The sequence below is a fragment of the Eschrichtius robustus genome, chromosome 18 (genome assembly GCF_028021215.1).
Source record: "Eschrichtius robustus isolate mEscRob2 chromosome 18, mEscRob2.pri, whole genome shotgun sequence".
Taxonomy (NCBI): domain Eukaryota; kingdom Metazoa; phylum Chordata; class Mammalia; order Artiodactyla; family Eschrichtiidae; genus Eschrichtius; species Eschrichtius robustus.
The window spans coordinates 1,104,025-1,116,143 of NC_090841.1; the positions used below are offsets into that span (position 1 = coordinate 1,104,025).

The 12,119-nt window shown below is 39.9% G+C and overlaps 1 protein-coding gene across 3 annotated transcripts in view; it reads left to right on the forward strand.

Annotated features, from left to right (window-relative positions):
* The window catches only part of LOC137751917 (zinc finger MYM-type protein 2), an 89,364-nt gene that overhangs the window by 16,655 nt on the left and 60,590 nt on the right, over window positions 1-12,119 (forward strand). For 2 of the 3 annotated variants that reach the window (XM_068526589.1, XM_068526588.1), the window contains exons 3-4: window positions 9,431-9,932; window positions 10,194-10,287. In XM_068526589.1, the coding sequence (XP_068382690.1) occupies window positions 9,441-9,932; window positions 10,194-10,287 (586 nt within the window). In that variant the 5' untranslated portion in view covers window positions 9,431-9,440. Of the gene's footprint in view, window positions 1-9,430; window positions 10,288-12,119 lie in introns of all 3 variants that reach the window. The other variant, XM_068526587.1, reaches the window with a different exon arrangement.

Here is a 12,119-nt window from a genome sequence, read left to right on the forward strand (position 1 = left end):
TTATAGGTTATTACAAGATATTGAGTAGAGTTCCCTGTGCTGTACAGCAGGTCCTTATTTATCTATTTTATGTATAAAAGTAGTGTGTATTTATTATAAAAGTAGTGTTTATTTTATATATAAAAGTAGCATGTATCTGTTAATCTGAAACTCCTAATTTATCCCCCTCCCCCATTTCCCTTTTGGTAACCATAAGTTTATTTTCTCTGTCTATGCATCTGTTTCTGTTTTGTAAATAAGTTCATTTGTATCATTTTTTTAGATTCCACAAGTAAGTGATACCAAGTGATATTTGTTTTTCTCTGTTTGACTTCCCTGACTTAGTATGATAATCTCTGGGTCCATCCATGTTGTTACAGATGGCATTATTTCATTCTTTCTTCTCGCTGAGTAATACTCCATTGCATATATGTACCACATCTTCTTTATCCATTCACCTGTCGATGGACACTTAGGTTGCTTCCATGTCTTGGCTATTGTAAATAGTGCTGCTATGAACATTGAGGTGCACGTATCTTTTTGACTTAGAGTTTTATCTTTTCCAGATGTGTGCCCAGGAGTGGTATTGCTGGATCATATGGTAGTTCTGTTTTTAGTTTTCTAAGGAACCTCCATACTGTTCTTCACAGTGGCTGCACCAATCTACATTCCCACCAACAGTGCAGGAGGGTTCACTTTTGTCCACACCCTCTTCAGCTGTTTGGTTACTTTTTTTTTTTTTTTGGCCATGCCACATGGCTTGCAGGATCTCAGTTCCCCAACCAGGGATTGAACCCGTGCCCGCTGCATTGGAAGTGCGGAATCTTTTTTTTTTTTTTTTAATATAAATTTATTTATTTATTTATGGCTGTGTTGGGTCTTCGTTGTGGTGTGCAGGCTTCTCATTGTGGTGGCTTCTCTTGTGGATCATGGGCTCTAGGCACGTGGGCTTCAGTAGCTGTGGCACGTGGGCTCAGTAGTTGTGGCTCATGGGCTCTAGAGCACAGGCTCAGTAGTTGTGGTGCACAGGCTTAGTTGCTCCGTGGCATGTGGGATCTTCCCGGACCAGGGCTCGAACCTGTGTCCTTTGCATTGGCAGGCGGATTCTTAACCACTGCGCCACCAGGGAAGCCCTGGAAGCATGGAATCTTAACCAGTGGACCGCTAGGGAAGTCCCTGTTTGGTTACTTTTTATGATTTGTATCTGTTTGTTTATGTTTTCATTTTGTCCATACCTCGTTTTTGGATTTCCTTTCATTCTTTGTCCATGCTCTCTGTTAGCGCATTGAGCATATTTAAGGTAGTTGATTTAATGTTTTTTTTTTTAATATTTATTTATTTATTTGGCTGTGTGAGGTCTTAATTGCAGCATGTGGGCTCTTTTAGCTGTGGCGTACGGGATCTAGTTCCCTGACCAGGGATCGAACTCGGGCCCCCTTCATTGGGAGCGCAGAGTCTTAGCCACTGGGCCACCAGGGAAGTCCTGATTTAATGTTTTTGGCTAGTTACTCCAGTATTTGGGATTCCTCAGGGATGGTTTGTAATTCTTTTATTCCTGTGAATAGGGCGTACTTTTCTGTTTCTTTGTGTGTTTATACCATTCTGAGAGTATTATAGCTCTGGGTATCTGATTCTCCCATTCTCCTTAGATTGCTGATATTTCCTTGGGGATGGAGCTGTTTATTTTTGACTTTTTAAACATTTTTTTGCAGAGTGTGAATTTCTTGTTGCTTGTGTCCTTGAAGTTACTGTTGCATCACCCCTGTGGTGAGCTAGTGACTTGACAAAAAGTTTACATAAATGTCTGGAAGAAAAGAAAAAGAACGTTATACAGGGTTGTGTTTCATTTAATCTGAGAGATGCTACTGGGAATGCTTCTGCTGCCCAGAGGGCTGAGACCAAGAGGAGCCCAAGCCACAATCCCAGATTTTGTTGGAAGTCCCTGACCGCCAGTCCTGTGTTCAGCCAGACCCCGGAGGACTGCAGGTGCTGTCCCCTTGGCCGAGCGGGGGCGGGGGGGGGGGAGGAATGGGGGACGCTCGCCCACTTAACGGTGAGCAGCAGCCTCTTCGTCACACACTCCCCTGGTGCTTAGTGTCCAGTCAGGTGCAGAGATCCAAGAGGTTGCTTCCAATCCCTCTGTCCAGCTCATTAGTTACTCGGGTAAAGGGACCCATACCCAGAACTTCTGACGCTGCCATTTTGGGTGACATCTGTCTTCATCTGTTTTTAAGGACCTGTGAGGACCTGTTGCCTTATTCTTCTAAAAATTATGTTGATCAGGATACTTCCTACTTTGTGACAAGTGAATGTTGACTATAAGTTTAACTTCATTTGTTATCCGGTCATTTCAAAACTTTCTTTACTGTGGGTTTTGGAGGTGTGCTGAGTTGGTTACAATGAGTCATGCTCCTTTGCTTTCCCTCTTCCAAAGTTTTGGTGCTGTTGAATTATCCCTTGTTCTCCTTGTTCTTGTGGGTTTGTCTTTTTTTTTTTAAATCTCCTTATTTAGTTGGTCTTTTGATGGAAGCAAAATTTTATCTCTGTCTCCAGTTGACCATCCAATTAATTGAATATTAATTTCTACATATTAAGTTTATACCCATCACTTGACTAAATGACAGGCATACCTCGTTTCATTGCACGTCTCAGATATTGCATTTTATTACAAAGTGAAAGTTTTTTGTTAAAAATTGGAGGTGTATTGAGCAAGTCTATCGGTGTCATTTTTCTAACAGCATTTTAAAATTAAGGTATGTACTTGTGTTTGACATAATGCTGTTGCACACTTAATAGACAACAGTATAGTGTAAACATAACTTTTATATGCACTGGGAAACCAAAAAATGCATGTGACTCACTTTACTGCGATATTTGCTTTCTTGTGGTGGTCTGGAACTGAACCCACAGTATCTCTAAGGTATGTCTGTATCTCACTGTAGTAGTTTTTTGTTTTTGTTTTTTAATTTAAATTTATTTATTTATTTATTCTTTTTTTGGCTGTGTTGGGTCTTTGTTTCTGTGCGAGGGCTTTCTCTAGTTGAGGCAAGCGGGCGCCACTCTTCATCGCGGTGTGCGGGCCTTTCACTGTCGCGGCCTCTCTTGTTACGGGGCACAGGCTCCAGACGCGCAGGCTCAGTAGTTGTGGCTCACGGGCCTAGTTGCTCCGCGGCATGTGGGATCTTCCCAGACCAGGGCTCGAACCCGTGTCCCCTGCATTGGCAGGCAGATTCTCAACCACTGCGCCACCAGGGAAGCCCACTGTAGTAGTTTTTCAGGTAAATTTTTTGAGTCTTTGAGGTAAAGGCTAATACAATTTGCATATAATGATAATTTTCCTTATTACAAATTGTTATATCTTCCTTTTTCATATTATTACATTGGACGGTACTTCCAGAGCAGTGCTGTGTAGTAATAATAAAGAATATCCTTACCTTAACCTTGACTTTAATGGTAGTATTTTAATATTTCCCATTAAGCTGGATGATATCTTTTGGTTTGATAAATATATTTATAAATCCATCTTTCCCATTTTATTAAGAAATTTTATTCTTTTCTTTCTTTTTTTTGTGGCCATGCGCTGTGGCTTGCGGGATCTTAGTTCCCTTACCAGGGATTGAACCTGGGCCACCGCAGTGAAAGTGCCAAGTCCTAACCACTGGACTGCCAGGGAATTCCCAAGAAATTTTATTCTTAAAAATTTTAATTTGTCATACTGCCTCAGAACTATTACAAGTGTCATTAACACATGTTGAATAATACCCTTTCCTCTAGAGTAGAGAATAATTCACCTTAGCTTTCTTTGTACCTCTTACGGTACCTAGAAAGCTCTGGGGCTTATTAATGAGAAAGTGATGAATGTTTTTCTTGAATCACTTTGAAATGCTTTCTTTGTGATTTTCTTTGAAAGTTCATAAGCTTTTCTCAGCAACTACTGATACTTTATTGTTATGAATGTCAACATTTTATTTTTTAACTACCTTTTCTTTGTTTTTTCATGAGAACATCAAGCATTATGTTGATTCTCACTGAATCAAAATATTATAAAGCTGAAAGCATTTATAATTTATGGTGATTGTCTCAGTCCATTTGGGCTAGTGTAACAAAAGTACCATAGACAACAAACATTCATTTCTCAGAGTTCTGGAGACTGGCAAGTCCATGATCAAGGCTCCTGCAGATCAGGTTGTCTGGTGAGGGCTTGTTCCTGGTTCATAGACAGGCTGCCATCTTGCTGTGTCCTCACATGGTGGCGGGGGAAAGGAGCTCTCTTGGTGTCTTTTACAGAATGGTCACTAATCCCACTCATGAGGGCTCCACCTTCCTGACTTAATCACCGCTCAGAGGCCCCACCTCCTACTACCATCTCGTTGGAGGCCAGGATTTCATCATATGAATTTGAGTGGAGACACAAGCATTCGGTCCATAACAATGATGGAGTATCACAAGGAAGCTTAAAAATGAATTAGAAACTTACTGAAATCTTGAGGTGTAGGCAAAAACTGCCTGGTAGTTATTAGGAGTTAACTGTGTTAATTGATTTTCACATTCAGTTATTTATCTCTTTAAATTCTAAGAAGAACCCTGGGAACTATTTTTATATCCTTTTATTCTAGGGAAAGTTGAAGCCCAGAGAAGTGAAGTTATTTGCTTGACGTTAAATAGCTAATTAGAATTGACTTAATGTGGAAAAGTGGCTAAAAGGAATAGATTTTATTTGGATAAGGTAGAAATGATCAACTTTAATCAGATTCTTTTCTTTATAGGACTAAATGAGTGTTTGGTAGTTGAAGCCTATTCTCAGTGACATATAGAAGTGACCAAATTTATTTATAGTCTAGGATTTGAAAATAACTGTTATGGTTGAGTAATTATTCTGCTTGGGAAGTGGATTACTGCAGAGAACTGTGTAGTAAAGAAAGTCTTATTCTCTGCTCCACGGTTATCTTGTGAGGAGAATGAATGGATACCTTTACAGCAACCAGAGGGCACTGTGGATTCAGTTGTGGCTTAAGCTCCAGACATTGTTGTCTTCTGTTTTAGGTATGCTAAAACATAGACAAGATGGAGAAAACTCGTGCTTTAAAAGTGTTTGCATTCCATAACCTCAGTAGATCTACGCCACATTCCTCTGAAAATTGTTATTGTTGATGAGGATACTTCCTACCTTCTGGCAAATGAATGTTAACTACAAATTCAGCTCCATTTGTGTTTAAAAAGCTCGGCTCAGTGCTCTGTGTCAACCTAGATGGGTGGGATGGCGGTGGGGGTGGGAGGGACATACATACAGCTGATTCACTTCGTTGTGCAGCAGAAACTAATGTAACATTGTAAAGCAATTATACTCCAATTAAAAAAAAAATCTCATTTTAGCTTGGCACTTTGGGCTTCATATTTCTTTCTTTTGATACCTGTGTATTTTGAATATTGATTTGGTTACTGTTTTATTGAATGGCTGTGTCCCTTTTTTAATTAATAAGAGCTGTGCTACATTATTTTATTGTTTAATACTTAATCACATATAACATAGTAGTTATGAATATTCAAATCCTGACCTCTCCCACTTCCTGGCTGTGGTTTTGGACAGCTTACTTTTTTTTTTTTTTTTAATAAATTTATTTATTTTTGGCTGCGTTGGGTCTTCGTTGCTGCACGTGGTCTTTCTCTAGTTGCGGCGCACAGGCTTCTCATTGCAGTGGCTTCTCTTGTTGCGGAGCATGGGCTCTAGGCGCTTGGGCTTCAGTAGTTGTGGCACACGGGCTCAGTAGTTGTGGCTCGTGGGCTCTAGAGTCCAGGCTCAGTAGTTGTGGTGCACGGGCTTAGCTGGTCTGCGGCATGTGGGATCTTCCCGGACCAGGGCTCGAACCCGTGTCCCCTGCATTGGCAGGCGGATTTTTAACCACTGTGCCACCAGGGAAGTCCCTTGGGCAGCTTACTTTTTTTTTTTTTTTTTAATTTTAACAATTTCATGTATCTTTATTTATTTATTTTATTTATTTATGGCTGTGTTGGGTCTTCGTTTCTGTGCGAGGGCTTTCTCTAGTTGCAGCAAGTGGGGGCCACTCTTCATTGCGGTGCGTGGGCCTCTCATTATCGCGGCCTCTCTTGTTGCGGAGCACAGGCTCCAGACGCGCAGGCTCCGTAATTGTGGCTCACGGGCCTAGTTGCTCCACGGCATGTGGGATCTTCCCAGACCAGGGCTCGAACCCGTGTCCCCTGCATTGGCAGGCAGATTCTCAACCACTGCGCCACCAGGGAAGCCCCTTGGGCAGCTTACTTTTGAGGACTGGATTTTTTAAAAAAAATCTGTATAAGGGAGATAATGATTTTACTTCATAGTGTTGGTTTAATGTTTAACCATCATGAATATCTGGCTCATAATAAGCATTAAATAAATGTTAACTATTACTGGATGAATGTACTTGTATTTTAAGAGAACCTAATTGAATTAGTTATAAAGATTTTGAATCAAATGTTATTCAGCTTATTTCAACCTTTAAAACTTTCTGTAATGGTAATGTTAAAAATTTTTTCATGTTTACTTAAAATTAAGTGAAGGCCTTATATGAAGGTTCCCCCCAGCATATTGCTATGGTTTTACCATAAAGAGGTCTTTCTCACTGAGGAGCTGTGTTCAGGTGATGTAGTATATATTTTAGTATTTGAAAGTGTATTTAAAGTGTCTTAGAGTATGGAATGGTAATTTGTAGCTCTTTGGGTAAGGCAGATAGTCACCCCTTAAGTTTTTAAATGGAATTATCCATTTTCTTTAAAGCAGATATAAATGTGTCTTTTCCCGTTTTCCAATATTAGCATGTCTTCCATCCTGACACACACAGCTTTGGTTTAAGAGGAATGAAGAGGGTTTTAGAATCAAGCTTGATTCATAGTGCTTGAATCCTGATGTTGTCTTGGAACCTTGGGCATTTTTAATTAATGTATCTGAGCTACTGTTTTTTTCTTAATTGAGGTGTAGTTGATTTATGGTATTATAAAAGTTTCAGGTGTACAACCTAGTGATTCACAGTTTTTTGGGGTTTTTTTGGTTTTTTTGGCCATGCTGCGTGGCTTGTGGGATTTTAGTCCCCTGACCAGGGATTGAATCCGGACCTTAGCAGTGAAAGCCCAGAATCCTAACCACTAGACCACCAGGGAACTCTCAAATTCATGATTTCTGACGGCGGGGATGTTTATCTGTTTTGTTTATTGATTTTTCTCAAGTGTCGAAGACAGTGTCTTGTGGATATTGGGTGCTCCGTAAATCTTTGTTGAATGCAGTTAATTACTTGTTGCCTTTGGTATGTTCTGTGCTTGTCTTTATGTCTCATCTCATCCTGTTCTTCCCCACCTACCTTGTTCCAGCCACGTTGGCCTTTATTCTGTTGCTTGAATTTTCCAGCCTCACTCCCTTTAGGCTTTTTTTTTTTTTTTTTCCTTTAGGCTTTTGTAGGAACTGCCCTTACTTCAGTTTTCCCACAGTTAGATCTTTCTCATCATTCCAGATCTCAGCATAAATGTCACCTGCTCGAAGAGGTCTTTTCTGACTCCAAAGTAGAGTAGTTTTCTCTTCATTCTGTTATTATCACTTTTTTTTTTATCACTTTTTTTTAAAAATTTAAGTTTAGCTTTAAAAAATAAGTGAGAAATCATGCTCAAAAATTAAGAAAATGCAACAAAATATACAGTGAATAATTTCTCCATCCCTGTCAGCCGTCTGTCAAAGTGATAATTATTTATATTAGTGTTGTCCTCATCCTTCCAGAGGCTTTTATAGCAATGTAAGCAAAGGGCAATATGTATGAAGCAGTAAGTGTTCTTAAGCCCATTTGTTTTGAGACTGGGCTGAGTGGCCTTATAAGAGAGAGGATTACCGAAGAGCTAAGAGTTGGCCTTGGGGCCCTTAAACCAGTCTTAATGCCTGTACAGCTGGTGTCTCCTCACCTTCTCTGAGGCTGCAGTGAATAAACCACTTCACACTCGTATCTGTCCGTCTGCAAATTGACCTGCAGTCTATACTCACCCTTCATTTCCCCTTCTAGTTGGTTTTTTCCTTGTTTAGTCTCTGCGATTAAGGTGATCCATGTTCAGGACTAGTTCTACTACCACCTGTGCCCATGACCTCATCCCCTCTGTGTGCTCAATAACTTATTTTCTTTCTTTTCTGGCTTTTTTTTTTTACTGTTAACTGCCTGCTGTCTCTTTGGCTTTAGCACAGCTCTGCATATCTAATTGGTGCTCAGAACTATGAGTTAACTGTGGCAGAGTCGTGAAGAGTTTGGATTGTTGAGTTATAAAGACCTGGGAATGAATTCTAGCTGTGTGACTTGGGCTAGTCAGCATCTCTAAGCCACAAAACGGGACAGATATTGTAACCATATCAAGGGTTGCTTTGAAGATGTAACCAAGGAGTGGATGATATTTTCCTAAGGCTGTTGTAACAAGTCGCCACAGACTCGGTGGCTTAAAACAGACCTTTTTTCCTTTAACAGTTCTAGAGGTCACAAGTCAGAAGTCAGTGGCCCTGGGCTCAAACCAGGGTGTCAGCAGGGCCATACTCGCTCAGGAGGCTCTGGGGGAGGGCTCACTCCCTGCTTCAAGTTCTGGTGCTGCCGACATTCCTTGGCTACATCACTTTCATCTCCTCCAGGCACCTCTGTGGTTACGTTGCCTGGAATCTCCTTCCACCTCTGTTGATGAGGCCACTTAAGATGCAGGTAGGGCCTGCCCAGGTAATCTCATTTTTAAGTCCTTAACCATAATCATCTCTGCAAAGACCCCCTTTCCATCCAAGGTAACATTTACAGCTTCCAAGGATTAGTATCTGATTTCTTTGGGGCCGTTATTCAGCCTGATACATGGATATAAAGGACATGGCAGATGGGGATTTAAGGTTTCTAGATGGGGTCAAGAAAGATTTCAGATTCTCAGAAAGATTTAATCATACAGCTGTGGGAGCCAGGGAATATGAGAACAGTAGATTAAAAAAAAAAAGATAAGGGAAATTAGGGATTAAACCATGTCATTTTATTTAATACAGTAGATAAATGGGATAAATATAGAGAAGAGATTTTCATGATCAGATTTTAGTTATTTTTTTGTTCACGTGTGTAGAAGGATTTATCTGTGTTTTCAGTGTTAAAATTTATAGGGTAAGCAGTGGTGGAAAGGAGGTGGTAGACATGGGAACATACTGCATTATTCTTACTGAAAATTCGATAATTACCTTTCTTTTTATATTGCAAGAAGTTCACATGTAAACTTTATGAAATGATTAGTGAATGAGAGAAGATAACAGAATGCATATAAAATTTTTCTTGGATATTAGATGAGTGATTTTCATTTAGAGTAAGAAAGAAAGTAAAAGTACCTTTAAGAAATTTTTTGAATTAGAGTAACATCAAAAACCATATAGTGACATTTGTAAAATTTTTTTTCCCCATCTCCTTAACAGGTTCTTTGGCATGGACACAGGTTCATCGGGAGGAGTAGAAGTGGCTGATCAGACTCCTGTTTTGCTGGGGAGGACGGCCATGGCAGCTAGCCTCACGGACGCAGGACATTCATTTAGTGGGCCGCCTAACCCTTTAGTGAATAGAGCTAGTAAATTCCAGAACTCAGCAGTGGAAGACGATGATGATGTTGTGTTTATCGAGCCTGTACAGCCTCCTCTGCCTTCTGCTCCAGTGGTGGCCGATCAAAGAGCCGTGACATTTACGTCATCGAAAAATGAAGAGCTACAAGGAAATGACTCCAAAATTCTTCCTTCCTCAAAAGAATTGGCTTCTCAGAAGGGAAGTGTAAGTGAGACAATTGTCATCGATGATGAAGAGGACATGGAAACAAATCAAGGGCAAGAGAAAAATTCCTCCAATTTTATTGAACGGAGACCACCCGAGTCTAAAAACAGAACCAATGATGTGGATTTCTCCACTTCCAGTTTTTCAAGAAGTAAGGTAAATGCAGGAATGGGTAATAGTGGTATCACCACAGAACCAGACTCTGAAATTCAGATTGCTAATGTTACGACCTTAGAAACAGGTGTCAGCTCTGTGAGTGATGGCCAATTAGAAAATACTGACGGGCGAGATATGAACCTAATGATCACACACGTAACATCACTGCAGAATACCAGCTTGGGAGATGTCTCTAACGGACTGCAGTCGAGTAACTTTGGTGTTAATTTGCAAACATACACCCCGTCTTTAACTTCACAGACCAAGACTGCAGTAGGACCTTTTAATCCTGGTAGAATGAATGTGGCAGGAGACGTATTTCAGAACGGAGAGTCTGCAGCTCATCACAATCCTGGTAAGCCTGGAGGGGGCTTCTGCCCCGTGGAAGGGATTTTGCACTGGTGGATTCTTTTTTTTATTGTAGTAATTGGTGCTACTTTGGTTAGTTTATTCATGTAAGATACATTAATTCTATTGCCTTTTAAGTTTGAAATTTTAACTAATAAGAGATGTAAAACCGTGTATATAGTATTTCTCTGTAGATTATTAGAAAATCAGATAAATTAATGTCTAAAGGAAGTAAAACAAAATACTCTATATTTACTACCACTAAAGTCTAATAATTTGGCATCTTATTTGTCACATACTGACTTTATGCTAGTGTATTTTTTTTTTTTAATTCATTTATTTTTGGCTGCATTGTGTCTTCGCTGCTGCGCGCGGGCCCTCTCCAGTTGCAGCACGTGGGGGCCACTCTTTGGTGCGGCGTGCGGGCCTCTCATTGTGGTGGCTTCTCTTGTTGTGGAGCACGGGCTCTAGGCACAAGGGCTTCAGTATTTGTGGCGTGCAGGAGCAGTAGTTGTGGCGCACGGGCTTAGTTGCTCCGCAGCATGTGGGATCCTCCTGGACCAGGGCTCAAACCCGTGTCCCTTGCATTGGCAGGCGGACTCTCAACCACTGCGCCACCAGGGAAGCCCTATGCTAGTGTATTTTGAATAGTATTGTTTTAATGTGTAAAAAGAGAACAAAAAGATAAATAGCACGTGTAAGGAGCAATATGTTGTATAATTGCATTTAGATTTGTTTTTACTTTCCCTGTGTTTAATTTTGACTGCCTGTCTGATTTTAATTTTTACTTATTAGCACTTTGTTATTTTTTCTTATATTTAAAGATTGGTATATTTCTTGACTACTTGAAAACATTTTCTGCAGGCAGCTTTGCTCTGTGGACGCTGTGAGAAGAGCTCTGTGGCTTTTCCTGACCGTGTCTGTGTCCGCCCCAGGCCTCTGTATGGCCTGCCTATCTCTCACGTACCTTCTCTCTGTCCTTCTTAGGCTTCATCGTTTTAGGCTCATTAGCAACTTTATCAACCTAGGATTGTGGAGAATAATAAGCAATGCCTGAAACCAAGGCCATGTAGAATGTTCTGTGAAATGCTAGTTGTTTTCCTTTCATACTTATTATTCTTTTGGTTATGAGAGTAATGTCTAATTATTGAAGAATGTTTGGAAAATCCATAATTAAAAAATGATGAAGAAAGGTTACCACTGTTGTTAATGCTTTGAGTGGTTGTCTTTCAGTGTTTTTCCTTTGTATTTCTTAACTTGGTTGAAGTGCAGTTCTTCATAATTTTGCTTCCTGTTTCCCCCCATTTAATATTACTCTGTATTTTCTCATACCATTAAAATTATTTATACACAGAAGTTTTAACGACTGCACAATGGATTTGGTTATACCATTCCCATATTTGGTTTTTACATTGTTTCCCTTTTTTGCTCTTGTCAGTCTATGATAAACTTTTTTTTTTTTCAAATTTCTGATTATTTCTTAGAGTATATTCCTAGAAGTGAAGTTACTGGGCCAAAGACTATCACTACTCCCATCCCTCCAAAGATTTATGGTTATAAAAATTTTCTGCTTTATAGTGATTTTGAAAGAAATATGTTTCTTATTACTCAGTTTTGAAAATTCCTAATGTCTTCCAAGATCCGTTCCCCCTGTATGTATTTATATATACCTGTTGGTAGGTCATTGTATGCGTATGTGTGTATGTGACGTTGTATGAACATTTTCAAGTTGTGGAAATATATTGTCATACGGCCTTCTGGAAAGTTTTTACCAATTTATACTGCTATCAGCTGTGTATTAGAGGGTCTTTCCTTCTAGCTCACATAGAAGTTTAAGAC